This window comes from Thamnophis elegans, chromosome 5, assembly GCF_009769535.1.
Source record: "Thamnophis elegans isolate rThaEle1 chromosome 5, rThaEle1.pri, whole genome shotgun sequence".
Lineage (NCBI taxonomy): Eukaryota > Metazoa > Chordata > Lepidosauria > Squamata > Colubridae > Thamnophis > Thamnophis elegans.
Genome location: NC_045545.1, coordinates 6,071,383 through 6,098,425, shown reverse-complemented (window position 1 = coordinate 6,098,425; position 27,043 = coordinate 6,071,383). Strand labels below are relative to the sequence as shown.

Sequence of the window (27,043 nt, the reverse complement as noted above, 5' to 3'; positions counted from 1 at the left end):
GGATGTAACAATGGCAGGGTCACCTGAACTCGTGTTAATATTGATATTCTTAAAAAAACACAATTTAAACAGATATTAGGGAAGGATTTATTTTATGGATAAATTCAATTTTTTCCCCCACCATGGGTTATTTCTTTATGTGCTTAGTTATTTGTTCTCTAAATGTTTTCTGTTAATTTCTCCAGAACATATTGGTAAGCTGACCAGTCTATAATTTTCCGATTCTCTTATTATCTTTTTCTTTAAAAATTGGCTTCATCGGCTACTTTCAAATTTCTCTGGTACTGTTTGATTTGATGGACAGGCCACATATTTTTATTAACTCAGCAATTACTCATCTGAGCTCTTTCCAGGGTGCTTGGGTAGAAGGCATTTGAGCTCAACTAGTAGTCAGCAAAGTATCCCAGGATGTGAGGCAGGGGTGGGTTCCTGCCAATTCTAACCTCTTCTATAGAAGAGGTTCCACAAACCTACAGTGCTATTTAGAACCGGTTCCAGCTCCCTCCCCCCTCCCATCTGCACATCATCAAGATGAAGAGCGAGAGGAGGAATTCTGGGAATTGAAGTCCACAAGTCTTAAAGCTATCAAGTTTGAACACCTCTGGTTTTTTTTTCTAAAGCGTTAGGGGTGCAAGGGTCTTGTAACTTGACAGCTTTAAGACTTACGTGCTTCAAATGCCAGAGTTTCTGAGCCAACATTTTGGTTGCTAAGCAAGAACGTTGTTAAGTAAGTTTCACCACATTTTACAAGTTGGCCACCCAGTCACATGGCTGGCAAGCCAATCCCAGCATCACATGGTTGGCAAGCCACTCCCACAAAGCAGGCCACACCTACAGAAGAGGTTCTAAAATTTTTTGAAACCCACCACTGATGTGGAGGGATATTTTAAACCCATGTGGGCTACTGGTTAACTGTTTATCACTCCTTCTTGGTTAAGTGGCACAGTAATTGCAGGATATGAATTTAGATTTATGATTTAGAAGCTTTTGAAAATATTACAGAAATATTTTCCAGAAAACTCCTGCCCTAGAAAAGTTTTCAATAGATTTTTTTTCAATATTCCATTCAAAAACATTGCAGCACAACAATGCACCTACCAAATCAAACATGTCAATGCATCAAAATCAACCCACAATGGCTCCGTAATATATTTCATTCAATCTTCAAACAGATCAGGCACACTTGAATAGATGTGACCTTTTAAGTTATGCTGAAGTTCTTTTTCAAATATGAGTGTTTGATCCCGGGTTAATTTGTTTAATAAAAGACAGAACCATCTGTAGTTGACCAAGGGCGGATCTATAGGAGAGCTCTTTTCATTTCTAAAGTATCATGGCACCAGTAGGTTTTTTTCCCCACATCAAATGTTTGAAAACATATACTATTGAATGCAGCGTAGCATCCTGTACATTTAGAACACGAGCACCACATTTTAATGCAGTGTTGAAACTGAAAGGGAAGTAAACATTTGAAAATTCATATACTGTAGGCCACAACTGTACAATTGTGGAAAAGGTGGAAGATCAGGTAGGTAATTTTATGTTCTTAAAAAAAAAAAAAGCAATAGCAATAGCCAGTTAGACTTATATACCGCTTCATAGGGCTTTCAGCCCTCTCTAAGCGGTTTACAGAGTCAGCATATTGCCCCCACAGTCTGGGTCCTCATTTCACCCACCTCGGAAGGATGGAAGGCTGAGTCAACCTTGAGCTGGTGAGATTTGAACCGCTGAACTGCAGATAGCAGTCAGCTGAAGTGGCCTGCAGTACTGCACCCTAACCACTGCGCCACCTCGGCAGGGAAAGTGCACACACAGCATGGCCTCTGGGATTTGTTCTAATTTCTTTATAGCCACAGGAAATGGGCGTCTTTCTGCTCTCCCCTCTTTTGTAATTGGAAGCCGGTCATTTATAAATTTAAATAATAACAATAATGCATCCCCATATAGTTATATCGATAATTGTATCTGCTCCCTCCCAGAAATGGAGGTGGGGGTTTACTTTAGCAAATCATCAAAGAAAAGTGCATTGGCTGATTAGATAAAAGACAAGGATAAATAAGCATTGATGTAAGTTAAAAATTGGGACTGCTGAATCTTGTTTCCCCAATGTACAAGTCTCCACAACCACTCCACAAATGACGCATGGCGCAACACAGGTGAACAAAGTCACCAGGACAGGATTCAGCAGTGCATCTGCACCTGAAAGACAAGGGGCGCTACTTTGAAGACAAGAAGGTTCGCATTCTGTATAGAGAGGGCCACTGCTTTGAAAGAGGAGTCAAAGTGGGTATCTATGTTAAAATTAAACAGCCCTGGCTCAACAGAGGGGGAGAGATACAACACCACCTACCTCCTGTTTACAAGTCAGTCAGTCTTTCAGCAGTCCCAAGATAGTTAACTGCCGGAAACTGGAAGTTCAGCTTCCTGGCATGCACATGAATGCCTGGGAACTGCTCTTCCAGTTTCTGGTGGTCCCACACAGGCGTGCTAGGGAGCTGCTCTTCCGGTTTCCAGTGCTCCTCTCCCGCATCCGCGCACACTCCCATTTTGGCACTCGTGATGTCATCTCCATTTCTAGCTGAGGGAGCCAGCATTGTCCAAAGATGTTTCCATGGTCATGTGGCCAGCATGACTTTATGCTGAGGTGCACAGAACGCTGTTGCTATCCCATCAAAGTGGTACCTATTTATCTACTCGCATTTGCATGCTTCTGAACTGCTAGGTGGGCAGGGGCTGGGGCAAGTAATGGGAGCTCACTCTGTTGCATGGCGCTCGGGTCTCGAATACAGGCTGTCAGCTTTCCAGTTGAAAAGCGGGAAAGCTGTCAACAGAACTTTAACTGCTGAGCCATTGCGAGCCCCACGGATGTAATAAAGGGGTGCCTAAAATAAAACAAAATGCTCTCCTATGTTCCTAAACCACATAGAGGTCAAAAGTTATAGATCTCTTCATTCCAAACATATTTAAGAAGTGATTTGGAATTATGGAGAATCCACAGACCGCTAAGACGTAACTTGTAAGAAATAATCAGATGAATTGAAATATCAAGAGAATTGTATATCCCAAAAGTGAAACATAAAGCTCAACTTTTCTGCTAAACTTTTTCCACTTAAATAAGGCAGCTGCTTTCAGGATGTTATATGCTGGTAATAGCAATAGCAATAGCAGTAATAGCAGTAGACTTATATACCGCTTCATAGGCCTTTCAGGCCTCTCTAAGCGGTTTACAGAGAGTCAGCATATTGCCCCCAACAATCCGGGTCCTCATTTTACCCACCTCGGAAGGATGGAAGGCTGAGTCAACCCTGAGCCGGTGAGATTTGAACCGCTGACCTGCTGATCTAGCAGTAGCCTGCAGTGCTGCATTTAACCACTGCGCCACCTTGGCTCTTACCAATATTAATGTAATATTTGTAATATTGCAAAGGATATTAGCATTGAACAAACATGACACATTATGGTATCCTTCATAGATGTATACTCTCCTGTGCCTTACAAACCTCTCCAAGCCTGATGAACTCCAAGTTCCTCTCATCAAGAACCTCCTTCTGGTATTCACATGAAATCTACGGTATGTCCCTACAATTTCAATCCCTTGGTCTAGTGCTGTTTTTGGAATCTAAGAGACCAAACCTGCTTTTTCAGGAATTTCAAAATAGAATAGAATGCTGGATACACTCAGTTCCGAGGTGGCACAGTGGTTAGAGTGCAGCACTGCAGGCTACTTCAGCTGACTGCAGTTCAGCAGTTCGGCTGTTCAAATCTCACCAGCTCAGGGTTGACTCAGCCTTCCATCCTTCCGAGGTGGGTAAAATGAGAACCCGGATTGTTGTTGGGGGCGATATGCTGACTCTGTAAACCGCTTAGAGAGGGCTGAAAGCCCTATGAAGCGGTATATAGGTTTAACTGCTATTGCTATTGCTAATTGAAGAACACCTACTCTATCTGATGGGCAGAAAACCTACAGGGAGGGGCAATCTCACAAGTAAGCTGCCAATGTAAGGTTTTAAAGGTAGTAACCAGCACTTTGAATTGTCTGCAAAAGACAATTGAATCAATGCAATTCACATAACAGAGGTATATCATGGAGAAATCTAGAACCCCTCAGCACTGCATGCCACTGTATTTTGGAAACGTTGTAATTTCTGGGTATTCTTCAAGGACAGCTCCATGTTAAGCACATTGTAGCAGTCCACCAACCATGAATGACTGTGAGCAAGGGCTCCTGATCTTGTATAAAAGCTTATGTTGATAGCCCAACATAAGCTTTGTATAATAGGAGGCAGCCACAGACTTGGAGGAACTCCGGATTATTCTGTTGTGCACTAATTTGAATAAAATTGAGATTTATCTATAGTTTGATGGCTGTCCTAATTCTGTAAGCCTGTGAAAATTTAGGAAGTCACAGTGATACAAAGATACACGGAAGCTAGTGATATCTTAGCTAAGTCACCCAAATATCTGATTGCATTATTATTAATTCTATCATTTATTGTAAATCTGGAAAGAAATTTTACAAAAAAAACCCTGCCTATTTAATTCTTTGTCACTCAAAGAAGTGGAGTCTGAGAAGCGATCACATCAAAAAGCAAAATCCCTCAAAAAGAATGAAATTCTGAGAAGGCTCTATCTGAGCTGCTTGTAAGAACATCAAAATATTCCTTTGGGATGCACTTTTGCACATTCCATTTTCAAGATGTACATGTCTTATTTACAATGCAAGCCAGAACATCACATCACCTAGCTTTCCCTGAAAGCTCATAATTAAACCAAGCGAAATAAAGTTAAAACAGGCCATAAAATCAAAAGCCAGCAGAAATAAACAAGTAAATAAAACAACAATGTCCAAATAAACAAAAACCGTCCCCAAATAGACAAGACACCAAGGTTAGTACCATCAGGCAAGCCTGCTGTTTTATAAGAACGGGATAATGATAAGGGTCAGAGGTGGGTTACTACCGGTTCGCACCGGTTCGGTAGAACCAGTTCGTCAAATCTACCGAACCGGTTAGAAGAGGTTCCACCAGTGGATCCGGAAAGCAGGCCACACCTACAGAAGAGGTTCCAAAAATGTTTGAAACCCACCACTGAAAAGGGTCCTCCTTATTTCATGCGGGTATCAAAACAGATGATCTAAAATGGGACTATCTAGAGGCACTCTAGATGGCACTCCCTTTAAATAGCCAGATCTCAGGGCATTTAGGAGTATAACGGCTAAATCCAGGTTTTAACATTGGGCCTGAAATGGAATGTGAAGTGGCTCAAATAAAAAATTAATGGTGTATGCTGTTGAAATTATTGAGTCCTGGGTAGGAACCTCAAAGTTCCCAAGCCATTTTAAAAACTGACTCATGCATAATGTATCACAGCCATCTAAAGTATAAAGCAAAATGTATGGCTGCATCTGAAAGCTAAAATTCCCTGTTGAGTACGTATGGTAGGAAAGTTGCTATGCTATTTATCTCCAAATACAAGGGAGTTGTTTCGCTCCTGAGTGGGAATGAGGGGGGAAAAAAAGATTACTCCTCAATTCTGCTTTCTCGGATCTTTTTTCACTGGAAAGGACAGGGCTTTCTGCATAAGTGCAATGTTTATGTGGAATTTACTCTCCAGATCAACTGTTCAGTAATCAGGTAATGGGACGGATGTGCAGCCTACATCCTAGATAGTTTCCCATCTTGTCCTCGTTCACAATTATATTGTTTCCGCAATAAGGTCTAACCAGCTTGGAAAAGCTGGGCTGTTTATTTATTGATGACACTTCCTGCCACCTTTTTGCCAAGCATTACTAATAACGGCTTAATAATACATCACAAGCTTTTGGTGGAATTGAAAAGCCCACAGAATAAGATACTGGTGATGGCTGCTATTTAGGGAAAACAGAAGAAGCAGCTATTTGAACAATGAAAGGTGTTTCTGCTGCAAATGTAATGAAATCACATTGCCAAAAGATGGATGGGTGAAGATGGATTTTCTCAGAACTCTACTTTAACTACTTGTATTGAACTCTACTTTAACTACTTGTATTGTGTTCTATGTTCCCCTTTTCCCCCTTTGAGTTGTTCGCCGCCCTGAGTCCCTCCCGGAGAAGGGCGGCATACAAATAAAATAAATCTAAATCTAAACTCTCTCTGCCTGCCTGCCTGCCTGCCTGCCTGCCTATCTATCTATCTATCTATCTATCTATCTATCTATCTATCTATCTATCTATCTATCTATCTATCTATCATCCATCATCCATCCATCCATCCATCCATCCATCCATCCATCCATCCATCCATCTATCTATCTATCCAGTGGTGGGATTCAAATAATTTAACAACCGGTTCTCTGTCCTAATGACCAGATGGGTAGGTGGGGCTTAGTGGCCATGTGACCATGTGGGCGTGGCCAACTCAACATTACTCAGGTTGATGGACGCTTTGCCTTAGCTGTTACAATATAATAAGGGTTAACCGGAGAGGCAGTTTCTGTAAGCAGGGCAATAAAGATTAAGCTAGAAACAACACCAGAATGTTTCTTTCCTGCCTTCCTTACAGCATTAGCCCTGTAAAGTTGGAAAAAAACCCAAAAGAAGATTTCTTCCAACAACCGGTTCTCTGAACCTCTTAGAAAGTTAAGAACCGGTTCTCCCGAATAGGTGCGAACTGGCTGAATCCCACCACTGTATCTATCTCTAGTTACTCATCTCACAGAAATGGGCAGTGTACAAAAGAGGATTATAAAGTGTTACTAAAAATGTTTAATGGATCATATGAAACGATCCAGATTCAAAGGGGGAAAGGTGATATGGAGCACACATAAATATGTCACCTTGTCAATAATTCCTTGAGCCAAATGCATTTTTTCCTGAACTGATTTCAGAGCAGTCCAGGACAGCCCCAAAAACCTCTGAAAAAAATGTCCCAACTTCTGTAAGGAGTAACTAATAGATAAGACATGAATATCTCCACATGTCTAACTCATGGCCCATGGCCCCAATGCATCACACGGAGGCCAATCCCCCCCCCCCCAGTTTAGTGAAGGGAAAAAAAGTTGGGATACGTCACGTGACAACAATGGTACGCCGTGAGTTTTACACCCTTGGTCTAAATGTCTAAGACATAAAGTATGTGTTTTAAAAAAACATATACATTTCAATCCGGATTCCAGCACAGTCCTACTAAACAGCAATCGCCCTAATAGTTACTTCAATAGGAAATGATCAAACATTACAAGTAAATTAACGGTAAAAGCAAATGTAGATTTGTCTTGGGCCTGGAGTACATGGATATGAAATCCTACTCAAGTTTACGTCAAGGTAGAATAGAGGCCCCATTTGAAAACTAGATAGAGTTGTGATCTCAGTTATCATAAGGGGGGGGGGGGTCAAATCAGGGCTTGATCCTATCCCTTGTAGGTTTTAAATACAGACCATGGTAACAGATCTGAAAGCACATGTTATTGTTCTAGAGGGTCTTCTACAAAGATTCAGGATGGAGAAATTCTAGCTTTTCAGATATTGTTGGGCTCTGTCTCCTACCAGGCCTGTTGTGGCCCAGCAGGAGCCATTGGAGCTGCCACCAGACTCCGACAGCGAGGGGCCCTATGAGTCGGCTCTGGAGGATGTGGAGGACCCTGGACAGGGTTCCGACTCCGAGCAGGGCGCAGAGAGGCTGGATGGCCACCAGGAGGCGCCTGAGCCTTGGACCAGTGGGGAGGAGACAAGGGAGTGTGATCCTGATGTCAGCAGTGGGGAAGAGCCAAGGGAGTTGTTCCTAGATGCCCAGCACCGGAGAGCTAATAGGCGTAAGGAACAAATACGCAATTACAGGAGGTAATTGCACTCAGCTGGTGGTCAATAGGCTCCTCTCCAGACTATAAAAGAACTGCTTGTGCACAGACCCCTTTTGCAGAAGTCAACGCAGGAACTAATGTCGGAGAACATTATTGTGAGCTTGGCAGGCTAGATTGCTGCCACGGTTTATCTATGCTGGATTGCTGCCCAAGCTTGTCTCTGCCGGTTTGCTGCCAAGGACCTGTCTGTCTGTTAATTAAATGTTAGTTAAATTAACTTATCTTTGGCTTGGAGTGTGTGTTGGTGTGGGACGAGGGAGGTCAGAACACAGGCCTATCAGCATAGACAATGGTTAGATGTGATACGAGCTAGAGTCTTAAAACTTCAAGAGAAGTACAGGGTCCCACCTAGAAAGGTATGTTTCTTCTGAGTTAGCATATGCAAACTGAGAGAAGTGGGACTTTATAATCTAAATTGGTTTAATAAGGGAGCCAAGAAAGGAGAAGAAAGGAAAGAGGAGAGTTATATGGGACTCTTTTCAAACTTTAACAAAACCCAAACCATCCAGGAACTATGCCATGCTAGGAGAGTCCTCAGGTGTTTGCATACCAAATTTGTTCTATTTAATGCTGCCCATTAAAAAGTAATCGCCACAAGATCTTTTCAAATAGCTTTTCCATACATCTGGTGCGTATTTAGAATGAAGAATTTCCCTAGAGAAGCGTTTCGGGATTGGGTGCCCAGGTTTTAGCTGATTGAAAGCATCAGGCTCCATTTAAGTTCCAGTGCTTCAGAGCCTGCTTCGACACTGTTTCCCACAGCTCTGTGATTTTTAGATGGGCTTCTCTTCCTAGGAAAATTGGTTCAGAACAAGTACTTGGGCTGTAACAATATCTCCCACTGTCATTTCTACTGCTGTCAAATTTGAATAAGAGGGGGGAAAATATCAAGGAAGATTTTTTAAAAAAATACCCTTTCTGCAAAGTTAAAAGATTTCCTGGCTCATCTCAGTAAAATGCAGAATTTTACTCTACATGAAACTTCCTTTTTGATGCATCAGATATTAGAAGCCAAAATAAGCAAGCCAATGAACAGGAAAGGAAGTCTAGGGGAGCATTTGATGGGAATTTAGATTTAGAAGGAGGGATGGTGTTAGGGATTCTGCTTTTGATCCAAGTTGCCTTTTTCTTTTTCAAAGCTCTTGCCCAGATTCAGAGTAAATTATAGCAGTAACTTCATCTTGAGCTGAGGAAAAGAATTAGAGGAGGGAGACTTAAAGAATTGGTTTTCTTTTGGATCCCTCTTAAAAGGGTTGCGAAAATAGAGAAGGAGAGAAAAATATATTACTTCTTCTTCTTCTTCTTCTTCTTCTTCTTCTTCTTATTCTTCTACTCCTGCTACTCCTCCTCCTCCTCCTCCTCCTCCTCCTCCCCCTCCTCCTCCATCCTCCTCTTCCTCTTCTCCAATACTGTCCTTAGAGTAGTAGTAACTGGCAAACTCAATTCTTTTGTACTATATCTCCCACAGTTCTTTGCTATTGACCAGGTCAGGTAAGAATGAAAGGCTTAATTGTAAAATATTTGAACGATATCAAGTTATCTTTGAAGTTTACTTTAGAATTTTCAAAAAGAGGCCCTGTGTTCCAGGAATATAAGTTGGCAACAGTGGTGGGTTTCAAAAATTGTTCGAACCTACTCTGTGGGTGTGGCCTCCTTTGTGGGAGTGGCTTGCTGCCCATGTGACCGGATGGGAGTGGCTTGCCGCCCATGTGACCGGATATGAAGATGCCGACGACACTTGTCAGAACCACCTAAAATTATCTCACACACAGCACTGGCATGCATAAGAATATGATGTAAACTTGTTTTTTAAAAGGCATCTTTGGTTTGCATTAAAACAACTTCAACACACGCAATGTTCTGATTGCACCACAAACGCAGTAGTCATCCTTACCTTTCACAGAGGCACTGAGTTTTATAAATATGAGCATGATAGTGTAGAATAATCATATCCAAGGACCAGTGGTGGGCTTCAAAAAGGTTTGGAACCTCTTCTGTAGGTGTGGCCTGCTTTCCGGGTCCACTGGTGGAACCTCTTCTAACCGGTTCGGTAGATTTGACGAACCGGTTCTACCGAATAGGTGTGAACTGGTAGGAACCCACCTCTGGTTGGCAAACTGCAACATTTAACTCACAACTGCTTTTATAATGCTTGTGAATAGTAGGTTAGAGGGCTGCATTCTAAAAAATGGGTGGAGTATAAACTAAAAAATAATAATCTAGGCTTTATTTAATTTCCATTTTATTTTATAAAGTTTGTGGGCCACATAATGACAGCCAGTTTGGTCTAGTGGTTAAGGCACCAGATTGGAAAGCGGGAGATCATGAGTTCAGGTCCCGCCCCAGCCATGAAAGCCATCTGGGTTAATCTCACTCTCTCAGCCCAACTCATCTCATGGAATTGTTTTTGTGGGAGAAACAGGAGGAGGAATATCCATATGTTGAAAATGTTTCCCGCGTTGAATAATTTGTAAAATAATAAAGGTAGGATACAAATAAATAAATGCATTTAAGAATTTCGCCCTGTTGCATTGCACATTATAATTTGATGGAAGATTTCGAGGAACTTCAGGACTGCCCCTTTGGCTTTGAGGGTACATCCCGAGAGGAGATAAAGAGATATTGAATGGGGAAGGCAACAAAGAGAATGGAAGAATAGAAGCTGTTTCTTGTCCGGAGAGCTCAATGGGAGCCAAGCAAGGGCACGGAATTCCATATTTGTCGACTAAAGTTCAACTAGTCAAAGTTGTTCTGCTTGTTAACTACGGTAGCACTTTTCAAGTTTGGTATAAACCAAGTTGGAGAAAAGGAAGAAGATAAATTCACACAGCTTATCCGAGAAAAAGCAAGACAGGTAGGCATTAGGTCCCTGCTTTTATGACGTGATGCAATGAGGTTAATATTTTTATGAAGATTTACACTGAGAGAATGCAAACGTTTCTCCATCATTTGCTTTTTAGTTTGACTGGGGTGACTTCAGCAAGCCAACATTTCATCAGATCTGCTGGGTTGATGCTGCAAGGCAAGTAGAAAAGGAAGTGTAGAAAGTGAGCACCCACCGCTCTTCTGGAAGAATGAAACATTTTGAGAAATATTAAAAAGGCAGAATATTATATTTCCCTGGATGAGAAATGGGGAAACATTTTTTTAGAGGGAGAAAGCAGCCCCCTTTTCTTAATAGCCCACAGCAGATGTCAGCACTTAAAAGATAAAGAGATATATAGCTCTATTCATAAGCAAATACTCTCACCCAAGATCCAACACAGGAAAAAGGCATTAAGCCACAATAGGAATTACCCAACACCCTTTAAGAACATAAGCCCCTTCATTACATCACCCCAAACCTCAACCAAACGTAGCTCAGATAAACACCTAGGACTTGTCCTTTGCCTATAGAGCCAGCTACGACCCCTACATAACCCCTACATGACCCCATGGGAGTTCTGAGAAACACCCAATAAAATACATGTTCTTCCACAGGAACAGGAAGCTGAAGTGCAAAGCCCAAGAGAAGGTATAACCCCCCCGCCACCCCCATGTAGTCAACTGCCCAGAACCACCCATGTGGTTCTGCTTCATCATTAAACCATCTTTCCAATCATCCTCCAGCATCCATTTTGTCTCCAGTCCCTTTCTCCCCACTTGGAACTGAACCAGATGGATATTTCTTCCCACCGAAAGGAGTGTATATCAATTTACCCTGACTTCCATATTCTCTATAACAAACAGAAAATATGCAAAAATGGCCCAATCACATTCTCCTTCTATTTACATAGGTATGGGGGGGGGGAGTTACAATATCTATCTGTTCTGACCCTCTCCTCCATCCAGTAACAAAAGCCGAGACGAGCTTAACTAGAATGTACTTTAATAGCAAGACCAAAATCTTGGTGGCTGAAAGCCAAGCAAACAAACAGATAAGGACCTTGGCAGCAACTCAGACAAACCTTGGCAGCAAGATTTGGCAGCAACTTCCAGCCTGCCAAGTTAGTTACAACAGTTCTCTTTAGTCAATGTGTTGACTTCTGCAAGAGGGCCGTGTGGACAAGCAGTCTTTTTTATAGTCTGGAGAGGAGCCTAATGACCACCAGCTGAGCGCAATTACCTCCTGTAATTGCATAAATTGTTCCTGACGCCTAGTAACTCTTCAATGGTGTGCATCCAGGAACAACTCACTGCTGGCCTCCGGCTCACTCTCCCTTGTCTCCTCCCCACTGGTCCAAGGCTCAGGTGCCTCCTGGTGGCCAACCAGCCTCTCTGCGCCCTGCTCAGAGTCGGAACCCTGTCCAGGGTTCTCCACATCCTCCAGAGCCGACTCATAGGGCCCCCGCTGTCGGAGTCTGGTGGCAGCTCCAACGGCTCCTGCTGGGCCACAACACTATCAAAGAGTTCTGTAGGATTTGGAGAAGGTAGGAGAAAGTAAGGTCTCTATTAGACTTGGGGGCCTGTTCTGAAAGTAGGATTCAGTAGCAACCATATGCAGCTCTCCTTCTCTTTCTCTCTCGCACAAGCAATAGGGTAGTCAACATTTGGTAGTAAATCAGATTTTTTTTTTTAAATTAATAACTATGCATGAGCAGGAGATAAATAATAATATTGTGGTGACTGAAATTTATTTTGATGACTGATTTATTACTTCTGGGATGCTCTGCCTGTATCTCTCTATCTAATTTTTTTTCCTAACATATGGGAAGCACGAGCATTCCCCACAACTGCCATTCTCAAAAGGTTATTCTATGCTTGCTTTATCTACCTATCAATCCATCAAAATATATTGGTATGCATTTTCTCTTTATACGTTTAGCATTTCTCTCATGTTTCTGGCATTTCGCAATAAGGCTAGCAACATATTTTTGAGAAATTCAGATGCCAGGCCTGCAGCCGTTCCTTTAAGAATCTTTGGCCTGCCACACTCTTATTAAGGTGGGGGGGGGGGGGTTAGCAAAGGGTAGAATATGTTGTTTTCAAAATAAAAAATTCCTTCCTACAAGCTCAAGGTCATCTTTTGTCTCCCAAACCTTTACACCTGACCGGAAGCAGTTAGGCGTAGACCAGAGGTGGGTTCCTATCAGTTCGCACCAGTTCGGTAGAACCGGTTTGTCAAATCTACCGAACAGGTTAGAAGAGGTTCCACCAGAAAGCAGGCCACACCTACAGAAGAGGTTCCAAATTTTTTTGAAACCCACCACTGACACACACACACACACATACAGAGAGAGACAGACAGACTCACACAGAGAGAGAAAGAGAAAGAAAGGAAGAAATAAAGAAAGAAAGAAAAAAAAAGAAAGAAAAAGTGAGAGAGAGATGAAAGAAAAAAAGGAAAAAGGGACAGAGAGACAAAAGGAAGGGGAGAGAGAGAGAGACAGAGAGAGAGAGAGAGAGAGAGAGAGAGAGAAAGAAAGAAAGAAAGAAAGAAAGAAAGAAAGAAAGAAAGAAAACACATGGCCGGCAAGACACTCCCACCAGGTCACATGGCCGGCAAGACACTCCCACAAAGGAGGCCACACCCACAGAGTAGGTTCGAAGATTTTTGAAACCCACCGCTGGCGTAGACGCCAGCGTGGAAGTAGAAGATTGGACCATGTGATGGATTATGGGTGTGGGGGCAAGATCATGAACTTTTAACTGGGTGGTATTCTGATGTAACTTCCAGAGTCGGAATCCCATAGCACTATGCCAACATGCCTGCTTTATTAAATTGGAACTTTAAGCATAGTTTTAGCTTTGACTCTGATTTAATTTTACATGGTATTTGGAACGCTAACATCAGATAGACTTGATTTATGTCATACTTTCTATTCTACTTTTCCTTTATTGAGTTATGGAAACGTGATATAGAGAGTAAGAAAAGTAACTTTGACAGAGATAAGCGAGATCTGTTACCAAAACGACAAGGGGAAAAAATGTCCAAAACAAAGTATGCTCAATCAACTCCTCAATTTATAAAGGTATAGAAGGGGGATCAGAAAGGTTGGCAGTTCAGTGGTTCGAATCCCTAGCACTGCATAACGGAGTGAACTCCCGTTACTTGTCCCAGCTTCTGCCAACCTAGCAGTTCAAAAGCATGTAAAAATGCAAGTAGAAAAATAGGAACCACCTTTGGTGGGAAGGTAACAGCGTTCCGTGCGCCTTCGGTGTTTAGTCATGCCGGCCACATGACCATGGAGACATCTTGGGACATCACTGGCTCTTGGGCTTTGAAACGGAGATGAGCACCGCCCTCTAGAGTCAGGAACGACTAGCACATACGTGCAAGGGGAACCTTTAGCTTTAGGCGGGGGATATACAATAGAATAAGACCTGCAAGATTCTGTTATTATAGCCACTCTGAATAATGGCCAACTTCTGTAGAATTGTTTCCTGATCTAACCTACCTGATTAATAAATATTCTAAAGGCTAATAAATATTCTACTCTTATGATGTAAGATGAGTCCAAAGGGAGCTGATGAGATTTATGGCCAATCAAACATCAGAGTGCAGATTTCCCCAGGTGCTATAAAAATCACACAAGTTTCTGGAATTATATAGAATACAAATGCAAGTTTTGGGGTCAATGTGTAGCTTTTACCAATAATTCTATTTGAAAAAGAAGAAGCTTATAATGCTGAATTGTCCCTATCAGATATGACTCCACTCTGATCCATAGTGTTGCATTAGCTCACTCTATGAGAACTAAGAACCCTTTGAGGTCCTTTGGATATTCAGTGAACTCTAAACTTTCCAGAGAGAGCCACAGAGGTTACAAAAGTTGGCTGATGTGAACTTCCTTTCTGATAAATATACAGAAACAACGGCATTTCTGATTGTGGGAAGTTATCATCCAGCCCTCTCCCAGAAAAATGAAATATCCTAGGAAATATTTCTCTGGATGTGAAAAGAAAGAAACATGCTTTAAAAGACAGAATAGTTGCCTGTAGCTTCTTGCCCACCCCCACTTTGTCAATAGCCCTTTAAGAAGGCCAGGCTAGCCCACTTTACATAATAAAGACTTCTCCACTGCAGCTGTAGGGGGAAGGGATATTACTCAACTCTCCACATGGCATCTGAGAACTCATCTATGGATTCAAAACAGCCTAGAGAGTAGCCCCCTGCATGGCACCATGGGAGTCTGACAACCAATCAGAATACATTTCTTACACAGGAACAGGAAACAGAGAGGTGGGACTGAACAGGTTATAAAAAGCCTAGCAAGCCTCTCCCCTCCCTCAGCCCTTCTCTTCTTCTCCACCAACATTGAAGCTTGTGATCACCTTTTCTGTTCAGGGCTCAAGCCATGTGGTCCTGTCCAACAATAAACCATCTTTCCAAACAGCCTCCATGTCTCCAGTGTCTTTTTCCCCCACTTGGAGCTGAACGCAGAAGGACATTTCTTTCAACATGATAAATACTCTGAAATATCAGCCTTAATTCCATCGTCTACACGGAAAGATTTCACAATAGAGTAAAATGAACGGTTCAACGAAGAACACTAAAAAAAATCATGATTCCATTCTCATTTCCTGCCCGCAGGCAATGAACACATTCCACATTGATTAGTAAATGAGACCACGTGTTTAGTTTCCAAGTGGCATTTAGCCCTGAGCTGCTCTTAATCTGATATTTGATTGCAATCACAATGAACAGAGCACAGGTAAGGAGGAACTTTTGGAGCAGGGAAATTCAGTTAAGTGCCTCCTCGTCAAACTTTCATTAGCTCCGTTTCAGCAAATGGCATGGCAAAGGATGCAGAATTCACCCGTTTCATCAAGCTATTAAGACAGCATTAAGACCACAGACAGAGAGGCTTCCTTCTTTAGTACCGAACAAGACTTTTTGGCAGGCATCACACTACATTTCAGCAACAGTAGTACACATAATGGAATCCATCCTGAAAAGTCAGTGGACATCTTTAGCCAATAGCAATCTATAATTTGGCATGCTGCCCTAATCAAATGATTTGAAAGTGTGTTTTCTTTTTGTCTTAAAGTTTTTCTTTCTTTCTTTCTTTCTTTCTTTCTTTCTTTCTTTCTCCCTCCCTCCCTCCATTCCTTCCTTCCTTCCTTCCTTCTTTCCTTCTTTCCTTCCTTCCTTTCTCTCTCTCTTTCTCTCCCCCCCTCCTCTCTGGAAAACTCAAAAAGTCTCGCTTTTTGTTCCGGGACATCCTAAATACGGCATTGAAAACAAAGCAGGAAAAAGGCGGTCATCCTGCTAGGTGCAATGGCTTTGCAAGAAAAGGAAGCAGAACAGCTCGAGTTTAATCATGCTTATTTTTGTATAATCGCAGCAAGGCTTTTCGGAAGTCACAATGCAGAAAGTGGAAAGCGAACAAACAAGAAAGCCTTCGGTGCTTTGAGACTTGTACAAATACCCGTGCCTTAGACAAATATTTTATAAAGCTTTTCTTCTTTTTTTTTAAAAAAAGAAAACCATTCCGTTTCCAGTTGGTAAAGGTTCTTTCCAGCCTGTGAGTCTATAGGTTGCAACATGCATTAACAACTTGAACGAAAGGAAGGTTCTTACTAGAAGCATGCAAAATTCAAATTGCAATCTCTGGGTCACTTGAAAAGAAAAACGCCATAGCAGATTGTCTCTTCCCATCCCTTCCCTCTCAAGCCCACAAAAGCTCTCCAGAGAATGAAGTTACTTACTAGCTTGTTAAAAGTGGACAGCCTGGTGGTATTCAGTCCTACCAGTGACGGGAGCGTTTGGGACATCCAGTTAGAAATCATAGCCATGGTACTAAGGACAGCACCAAGCTTGAGCAGTGAAGGACTCATTGCTGTGGAAGCTAATGAGTTTTCATAGTGAGTGATTATCATCCTAGAGCAGACTGGCAGGGAAAGAGGCGGGCCCGCAACTCACAACATCCATGGCATGAAAAGGGTTCAGCCTCCCTAGATTGAATCATCCTCCAAAATGCACATCCAAGCTGCTTCCCCCACCCCTCCTCCGAGCACTGGGATTGAAGCCTCTTCTCTTTGCACCACATAGCAAGGCAGGTTGGTCACAGGAACGAAAGCCTTTTAATGCTCATATTAATAGTTTTTGCCTGGGCAGGAAGGAAAGAAGACGTGGAGGAGAACAGATGGTCACTTCACCAGGAACGGGCAGCTTGCTGGTTAATGGAGACAGTGGTCCAGGGCCAGAGGTAACAATGTCAACCTGTTACATTTAGCGGGTGGCTAAAGAACAGAATCTTTCAGACTTCATATGGAACATGAATGTGACCTCAAGACTGGATTATTGTAACACGCTCTACATGGGGCTGCCCTTGAAGAGTGTTCGAAGACTCCAGCTGGTCCAGAACGCAGCCGCGCGAGCGATCGTGGGTGCACCCAGGTACACCCACGTCACACCTATCCTCCGCGAGCTGCACTGGTTACCCATTAGTCTCCGGATCCGCTTCAAGGCGCTGGTCGTTACCTATAAAGCCCTTCATGGCATCGGACCTGAGAGACCGCCTCCTGCCGATTACCTCCCATAGACCAATTAGATCACACAGATCCCATCTGCCAGCCAATGTCGGCTGGCGACTCCCCGGGGGAGAGCCTTCTCTGTTGCAGCTCCAGCCCTCTGGAACGATCTCCCCGTGGAGATCTGGACCCTCACTACCCTCCCAGCCTTCCGCAAAGCCGTTAAGTCCTGGCTGCTCCAGGAGGCCAGAGGGCTTTCGAAATATCCAGCCCCTCGGAAATTGTGACTGTTGTATATTTTAATATGTTGTCTTGTGTATTATCCCCCCTCCCTTGTTTTATTGTAAGCCGCCCGGAGTCCTTCGGGAGTGGGCGGCATACAAGCTCAATAAAACAAACAAACAAACAAACAAACAAACATCTGTGGGCATTTTTAAGTAGACTGTGAACATCTTGATATTGTTGCCATTGTCAACAAGTATCACAAAGCTCCGTGTGAATGAAAAATGCAATGCGTTGCGTGGGTGAGAATAAGCCCTGCTGGATTTCATGGGATTTGCTTCTACCGTATTTTCCCGAAAATAAGACAGGGTCTTATTTTCTTTCGACTCCCGAAATAAACACTTGGCCTTATTTTCAGGGAGGTCTTATTATTTTTGCGGTGCAGGAGGCAGTGAACGTGGTCACCTCATGACTGCTGCTGTGTTGCAATATTTTTGGGGAGGGCTTATTTTTGGGAGAGGGCTTATTTTGGCGCATGCACTCAAAAGCCCGATTGGGCTTATTATCCAGGGAGGTCTTATTTTCGGGGAAACAGGGTATGTCAGCATGGATAGTTGTTCTGACCCCCCTCGTCCCACACCAACACACACTCCGAGCCAAAGATAAGTTACGGCATTTAATTAACAGACAGACAAGCCTTGGCAGCAATCCAACAAAGATAAGGCTTGGCAGCAATCCAGCCTACCAAGCTCACAATAATGTTCTCCGACATTAGTTCCTGCGTTGACTTCTGCAAAAGGGCGTGTGCACAAGCAGTCCTTTTATAGTCTGGAGAGGAGCCTAATGACCACCAGCTGAGTGCAATTAAGCATCTATAGTTGTTTGACCATTCTGGTGCTGGGAGTCTTTCATTTCTAGGCCTGAACAGGGTTACCCTACCTCTTTGGGGTCTAGTTTTTGGACTCATAGCTCTCCTGTTTGAACAGCATCTGCCAGTTGTGGCCAGAAGTCCTTGCCTTGTGTCACAGTAGCAGTTATATGGACTATGAGGCTTCTCTAACATGAAGACTTGGTCACTGTATAGCAATAGTTAGACTTATATACCTGGTGGGCGGTAAGATAATTTTTCCATCAAGAAAGATCCATTAGTGGGCGGTAGGTAGAAAAAGGTTGACTACCACTCGTCCAGTGAATGCCTCTGTTCTTGCATATACATTATAAACCAGCAAGTATCAATAATATTTGATACCTTTCCTTTGATGAAGATGTGCATCTGTCTGAGGCTTGAATGAATGTGTAGTTTGGATAGAGATGCACTTTGATAGCAATAGCAATAGCAGTTAGGCTTATATACCGCTTCATAGGGCTTTCAGCCCTCTCTAAGAGGTTTACAGAGTCAGCATATTGCCCCCAACAACAATTCGGGTCCTCATTTTACCCACCTCGGAAGGAGGGAAGGCTGAGTCAACCTTGAGCCTGGTGGGATTTGAACAGCCGAACTGCTGAACTGCAGTCAGCTGAAGTAGCCTGCAGTGCTGCATTTAACCACTGCGCCACCTCGGCTCTTGCAGTAGATGGAATACTACTGCAATGCACTGCATATGGGGGTAGCCTCAAAGCCTCAGTAGGACAGGTCTCGGTTGTGGCACCAACTCTCCAGAACAGCATACCTCCAGGATATATACTGTATATGGCTGCTGTTTATCAGCCTTTAGAAGAGCATTAAGTAGGGCTCTTTACTAGGGCTTTGGGAAGGGAAAGAGTTACTTGATGTTCCTTCTGAATCTGTTAGGTTTTATTTTGATTTATTTTTACTGCATGTATATGCTTGAATGGCTACTCAAGAGACCCTGGAGTTAAGTGGCCTAGAAATTTGTAAAACAAATAAACAAACCAATTAGCTATTCTGTTTACACTGGCATGTTGGAACATGTAGGTGCTTTTGAGGATATTTACGTTGTCCATACAACCTTAAGGAATACTACTCAGCTTCCAGGTCACTGGTAAATTGAGCTATAATTTTAGGAGGATCTACTGCTAGTCCAGTAGATCTTGGTGGCCAATTTGTTTTCCTTTAAGAGAAGAGATACTTAATCATGATTTGTTTATGAGAAATTCTTGTTAGCACAGCAGGAATCATTCTTCCTTAACCCCATGTTTGGATTTTTTTAAAATATTATTTTTATTGAAGAAAATTTTAAGGCGTTAAAAACAACACAAATATTAAAAAAAGAAAGAAAATAAAAAAAATAATGGTGAATAATGGTGGTTATTACCTTTAAAGCCCTACATGGCCTTGGACCTGGATATCTGCGAGACCGCCTCCTGCTACATACCTCCCAACGGCCGATAAGAACTCATAGACTGGGCCTCCTCCAGGTGCCGTCAACCAGACAATGCCGGCTGGTGGCCCCTCGGGGGAGGTCCGTTTCTGTAGCTGCTCCGGCCCTGTGGAACGATCTTCCCGCAGAGATCCGGACCCTTCCCACTCTTGCGGCCTTCCAAAAAGCCACCAAAACATGGCTGTTCCAGCAGGCCTGGGGCTGCTGACCCATGAATGAGGTCCAGCCCCCAGCTAAGTCGAGTGTATGGTGTGTTCCTTTTAAATTGTTCTCGTTTTTCCCCTATTTTTTTTATTTTTGTTTTATCTCTGTATTTGTAAGCCGCCCAGAGTCCTACAGGATTGGGCGGCATATAAGTTTATTAAATTACGAATTAATTACGAATAAGAAAGAAAATAGAAAAAGAAGAAGAAAAGAGAAAAGATTATAAAAGAAGCAGCTTCCAATCTTTTTGATAGCAGTTATAAATGCACTTATATTTTACCTAAGATTTGAATGTTTGAATGTTTATTTCATTTATATGCTGGCCTTTTCCCCCGAAGGGGGACTCAGGTCGGCTCACAACTCAAACCAGGGAAGGGGGGATACAAACAAGTTAAGAACAACACAAAAACAATACATGATTTAAAAACACGCAACAATCATACCATTCGAGACGGGGGCAACGGTTCTTTAGCCCCAGGCCTGTCGGAACAGCCAGGTTTTAAGGGCTTTGCGGAAGGCCTGGAGGGTGGTGAGGGTTCGAATCTCCACAGGGAGCTCGTTCCAGAGGGTCGGAGCAGCCACAGAGAAGGCTCTCCTCCGGGTAGTCGCCAGTTGACACTGGCCGGCGGATGGAATTCGGAGGAGGCCTAGTCTGTGGGATCTAATCGGTCTGGTGGAGGTAATTGGCAGCAGGCGGTCTCTCAAGTACCCAGGTCCAATACCATGAAGGGTTACGTCATAATTTCCTTCTTTCAATAAGCTGCGCTCTTTCTAATCTACATAAATCATAACTTCATTTTTCTTTTCCTTTTTTTAAAGAAAAAAGCCCATAAGGGGTTTCCAGTCACTGTTAAATGTAGTTGTTGATCTTTCTCTAGTTAAACAAGTTAATTTTGCCATCTCTCCTAGTTCTATCACCTTCATTTCCATTGTAGGAATTTCAGAGTCTTTTCATTTTTCAGTATATAATTGTCTTGCAGCAGGGATTTTAGTGAATTTAGTCCTTGTCTAAGCCTTTTTCAACTCCTTTCCTTCTTTGTGCTCTTTAAAATCTCAGAAGATTATCACCATAGGAAAGAGATTACTAATCATAGACATTTATTTATTTATTCAATTTGTATAGCTATTCATCGCAAGCCACTGACTCTGGGCAGTGAACAATCATAAAATGAAATGAATTAACCCTTGATCTTGGTTTTCCTTAACAGGAGTCACATTGCATTTTAATCATGGAGTGTAGATTTAATTTTTTTCCCCACTGCATTCAAAAGGGAAATTGCAAACTTAGTTTTGCGCTGATCCTCAGCAGCACTTATATTGCAACCGTGAAAGATAACTTTCCCCCTACCCTACCCACAATTTTTAGCCAGTGTTATTATAATGATATCTACAAAATGGAAAACTGTATGCAGACAGGAAGTTGTTAGAATTTGAATGACATCTGCAAGAGAGGAAGGGATTATGCATCATATTCATGATTGAGTTCCTTGTAAAATAATGACTTCTGTATGTTCATTGAATAGTTTTATTCAATTTCCAGATACGTAGATGAATGAATGAATCAGTGGTGGGATTCAAATAATTTAACAACTGGTTCTCTGCCATAATGATCAGCAGGGTAGACATAACTCGGTGGTCATGTGACAATGTGGCCATGGCTAGCTCATGTCGATGGGCGCTTCACCTTAGCTGTTACAATATAATAAGGGTTAACCGGAGAGGCAGTTTCTGTAAGCAGAGCAATAAAGATTAGGCTAGAAACAACACCAGAATGATTCCTTCCTGCCTTCCTTATAGGATTAGTCCTGTAAAGTGGGGAAAAAATAAAATAAGATTTCTTCCAACAACCGGTTCTCCGAACTGCTTAGAAATACAGCAGCTTACTGCAGTTTACACATAGCCACTTTTTCAATTATCTCTCTGGACTAGTTCACGCAAAGAGATGAAATTGAAAACTTTTCTCAATCCCATTTGGATTGCAGAAGGAAGGAATCCTAACTGAACACTTTACCATTTAAAGCCACAGCTGCATGAGATCCCTAAATACATACCTCTCCATATCAGAGAGAAAAAATATTACAGTAGCCGAATCATTTTATGGGCAGATTAAAGTTTGGATGTGCAAAATGTCCTTGCTCAGAAGCTAAGCACGAATGGATTTGTTTAGAGACTACCAGGGGATTCCAGAATTGTAGACTGTGGCCTATTGAAAAAAAAAAACCAAATACTTTGAAAGAAATCAATAGCAAATCTTCTCCAGTAGTGTTGCCAAGGAAGTTATCTACTACAGTGTTAGGTAAGCTCCCCGTTGGGAGAACGAGTGCATTCAGAGAAGCGTTGTGAGAGTTGTGTTGGAGAACACACAAACCAGCATACAGAGACACTGCAGTTTAAATAGGCTTTTACTTTCGTGGAAATAGAGGTATCAGAGTCCATCAAACAGTCCAAGTTATACACGGATAAGACAGTTAGTCATCAATGTCTTTCAGTTAAGGGATAATCCAAATAACATAGTCCATAATCATACAAACATGATTTGTATGGTACTGGTACTCAAAGTTTGCTAGCAGTTGCAAAACTTACAATAGCTCATGGCACTTTCTAACAGCCAGGTTCCAAAACACTCAGATCAGATCAGCCCAGTATCTAACAAACATAGAGCTAACAGTCATTCTGGCTCCCTCTTATGGCCGATTGAGGAAACAGCAACCAATCACATTTTAGAGTATGATTTAAAGAAACAGGTATAGCATTGTTACATGATTTATATATTGCCAATCCAACCGTTAGATTATATTCCTAACATTCTCCCCTTTGGGTAAGACAGTACACGTAATTAAAATACACGAAAATCACACAGCCATACCCTACATCACCCTGCCTCTCATTCTAGATCCAAAACTTGAGAGATTGGCATTAATGGGATCTGGCATTCAAATCTAGAAGTAGTACCAAATTCCTCAGCCCATGAAGAAGATTGCATCAGAGGTGGTATTCTGCAGGTTCTGACCAGTTCTGGAGAACCGGTAGCTGAAATTTTGAGTAGTTCGGAGAACCAGTAAATACCACCTGTGAATGGCCCCGCCGTCATCTATTCTCTGCCTCCCGAGTCCCAGCTGATTGGGAGGAAATGAGGATTTTGCAGTAAACTTCCCCTGCCATGCCCACCAAGCCACACCCACAGAACCAGTAGTAGAATATTTTGAATCCCACCCCTGGATTACATGCCTGGCTGGCCATGGCACTTGGACAGTTAATTGCATGAAGCATCCTTTGTTTCTCTTAAATGCTGCTTGTTCAGTTTTGCAAGTTTTATTGCAAGTTCCTATTTGTATATCTTTTCCCCTTTTCTAACTACAGTCCTGAATTTCTCCATTTGCTCTGACAGTTTACAGATCAATGATTATAGCTTGAGCATGTAGATTACAGGATCATGAAGTGGTTGCTAAAGAGGTTCTTGAAAATCCTTTCCTTGTCCTTGTTATCGTTGACTTTATTAAAATAAAGTTGTTTTCTTTCTTATTTCAGCATAGGACCCCATTCTGTAAAAGCAAATTCCTGGGACTGGGGGATTTATTATTTTGCCTTTTCAGACTCTGGGTAAGGGACAGTGGTGGGTTTCAAAAATTGTTCGAACCTACTCTGTGGGTGTGGCCTCCTTGGTGGGAGTGGCTTGCTGCCCATGTGACCGGATGGGAGTGGCTTTCCGCCCATGTGACCGGATATGAAGATGCCGACGACACTTGTCAGAACCACCATAAATTACCTCACACACAGCACTGGCCTGCATAAGAATACGATGTAAACTTGTTTTTTAGAAGGCATCTTTGGTTTGCGTTAAAACAACTTCAACACACGGAATGTTCTGATTGCACCACAAACGCAGTAGTCATCCTCACCTTTCACAGAGGCACTGAGTTTTATAAATAGGAGCATGATAGTGTAGAATAATCATATCCAAGGACCAGTGGTGGGTTTCAAAAAATGTTTGGAGCCTCTTCTGTAGGTGTGGCCTGCTTTCCGGGTCCACTGGTGGAACCTCTTCTAACCGGTTTGGTAGATTTGACGAACCGGTTCTACCGAATAGGTGCGAACTGGTAGGAACCCACCTCTGGTAAGGGAGCATCTCACCATTCCAGAAGGCGTAAGAGAATTAGCAGCATAATTTCAATTTCCTAGCAACTTCTTTAGTTTGGCACATTTTACTCCTTTCTCGTGCAACTTATTTCTATCACATCAATTCCTTATTGTTGTGCCCTGCTGTCCTCAGACAGTGAGGAGGTTGGGGAGGAACATGGGCCAGGCCTGGAGTCTGGGGAAGGCTCTGATGAGGGCTCTGTGTCGGAGGCAGAGATGGGGCCAGGGCCACCTGACAGTTATCAGCTACCTTCGGAGGCAGATATTAGTGGGGCAGAAGAACAGCTGGAGCCTGTTCTCAATGTGCGCATGTGCAGAGCTGTCAGGAGAAAAGGAACAATTAAGGAACAGAGGTCAACTCAGGAGTAAAGGCACAAGTGAATGTTGAATGGCCACTCCCATAGGAAATAAATAGGAGCAAAAGGGGCGGGGTGTTTTCAAGAGACAATTCGTTTGTTTCTTAGTGTGAAGATTTGCTTATCTGACTTATCTGAGTCCATGCCTCAAAGAGACTGCTTGCCAAGTATTTCATTGTGCAGTGTTGCACCTGGAAGCTATCGGCCTGGCAACTATCCAATGACTGATAAAGTCTGTTGTTGCAATTCACCCTTGAAAGACTGTTTGCCGGGACTTTGCTGGATGTGAATGCCAAGAATTCACATTAGCCAAATAAAAAGGGTTTTTTTTTCAGGACAAGGAGTCTCTTTCCTGATTTGGTGAAGCCTAGGTCAGGCTATGAGGAATGAGATAGAGAAGGAAGCTCTGGGTTATTGGTGGCAGAGATTTGAGGAGTGGTGGCCTGGGAATAAAAATAGAATTGCAATTCTTTTCCAAATTGGGTGGATTCGTTCAGTTCTGAAAGTTCCTGTAAGTCACTAAATAACAATCATTTTCACTTGCTGCTGGAAAGATAATACCAATGATTTGGAAGAGGATATATTCAAGAAGGACACTGTCATTGAAACCTTTGTTATTATTAACTGTTCTGACCCCCCTCATCCCACACCAGCACACACTCCGAGCCAAAGATAAGTTACGGCATTTAATTAACAGGCAGACAGGTCCTTGGCAGCAAACTGGCACAGACAAGCTTGGGCAGCAATCCAGCACAGATAAGGCTTGGCAGCAATCCAGCCTGCCAAGCTCACTATAATGTTCTCCAACATTAGTTCCTGCATTAACTTCTGCAAAAGGGGCGTGTGCACAAGCAGTCCTTTTATAGTCTGGAGAAGAGCCTAATGACCACCAGCTGAGTGCAATTATTTATTATTTATTTATTATTAAAAATTACCTCCTGTAATTGCATAATTGTTCCTTACGCCTATTAGTTCTCCGGTGCCGGGCATCTAGGAAGAACTCCCTTGGCTCCTCCCCACTGCTGACGTCCGGATCACACTCCCTTGTCTCCTCCCCACTGGTCCAAGGCTCAGGTGCCTCCTGGTGGCCAACCAGCCTCTCTGCGCCCTGCTTGGAGTCGGAACCCTGTCCAGGGTTCTCCACATCATCCAAAGCCGACTCATAGGGCCCCTCGCTGTCGGAGTCTGGTGGCAGCTCCAATGGCTCCTGCTGGGCCACAACATTCACTTATCTCTGGTGACAAGGGCACTTATTAAAACTGCTCAAGAAAGAAGCAGAAAGAAGCATATAAATGTAATAAATCAATCAATCAATTTTTCTGGGATGGAAGGAGGAGGAGTTAATTTCAAATCTAAGAAAACAGGTGTCTGGAGAAGGAGGATATTTTAACTGCAGTATGAATGACCTGGAAGAGCTAATGGGATTAGTGATCTCAGAATACTCACCTAAGGGTATATTCTGCTAGTCTCTTTTCACATCATTGGGAACAGGAGTGATCTAAATCCCACTCTGACATCAAACTACTCTGTACGTATAATATCTATGGAAGAGAGCTAACCTCATAAAATGTGATTGAAACCTTTCTCATCCAACCCAGTCAGAATGCTGAGGGGAATTAATTAATCAATTTTGGTAAAGACTATTAAAGATGGAAAGAGTCATATATCTGGAGTAACCTGGGGCTATGAGTAGTATGAAGCCAAATTAGAATCCAGGTTTCTTTTACTGAGCGTTAGTTTGAATTGGGGAATTTTGAAAAGTTGCCATAATTCATCTGAAATAGAAGGCCAGCTTCTCTGGATCCTCACCCTGGCAAGGCATTTGTGATAAATCTGAGCCACTCTGAGGAAAAGTTGAAAAATTAGTAACAGCAAATTCTCTCTCTTTCTACACATATGCGCACAACACACATATCCAAATATATAACTTGGCATAACAAGTTCAATCAGTAGCCAGCAGGAGGTCATTCCAACTCGGTGGGATGCAAGTTGCTTTCACAAATCTGCTAATAGTTGTCCATGCATCTGTCCATGGACAAAAATGTCATTGTGTCAAGGAGCAGAACACTCTCAAGCTGAAAATAAAGACATCAAGCCTAAACTGGCGCAGTTCTGATGTGGTAGAACGTAGTATAGAGACGCAGGAGGGAGGGTCACTTTCCCAGATGGCAAAGAGACAATGGAGTTTGAAATGCCTGGAGGAGAGGAAGAGGGCAAGGACAGATCCTTCCTAGCAATCCATACAGTATAATTATTGTTATGCAGAGAATTGCTTTAGTCTGGCAAGATTCTGTCTCTGGGTGAACAACAATAAAACAACTAATCAGAAATAACCCCACTGTAGTTTTCTTGGCAAATTTCCTTGGCAATGGCATGCCTTTTGCTGCTTCCTAGGGCTGAGGGAATATGACTGGCTCAGTGGTGGGTTTCAAAATTTTTTCGAACCTACTCTGTGGGTGTGGCCTCCTTTGTGGGAGTGGCTTGCCGGCCATGTGACCTGGTGGGAGTGGCTTGCCGGCCATGTGTTCTCTCTCTCTCTCTCTCTCCTTC

The 27,043-nt window shown here is 42.7% G+C and overlaps 1 protein-coding gene across 1 annotated transcript in view; it reads right to left on the bottom strand.

Annotated features, from left to right (window-relative positions):
- Positions 1 to 16,611, bottom strand: part of OLFM3 (olfactomedin 3) — an 81,972-nt gene extending 65,361 nt beyond the window's left edge. Inside the window, 1 exon segment of the mRNA XM_032218474.1 lies at positions 16,468 to 16,611. Within this exon segment, the coding sequence (XP_032074365.1) occupies positions 16,468 to 16,596 (129 nt within the window). The 5' untranslated portion in view covers positions 16,597 to 16,611.
- Positions 16,612 to 27,043: the final 10,432 nt, after the last annotated feature.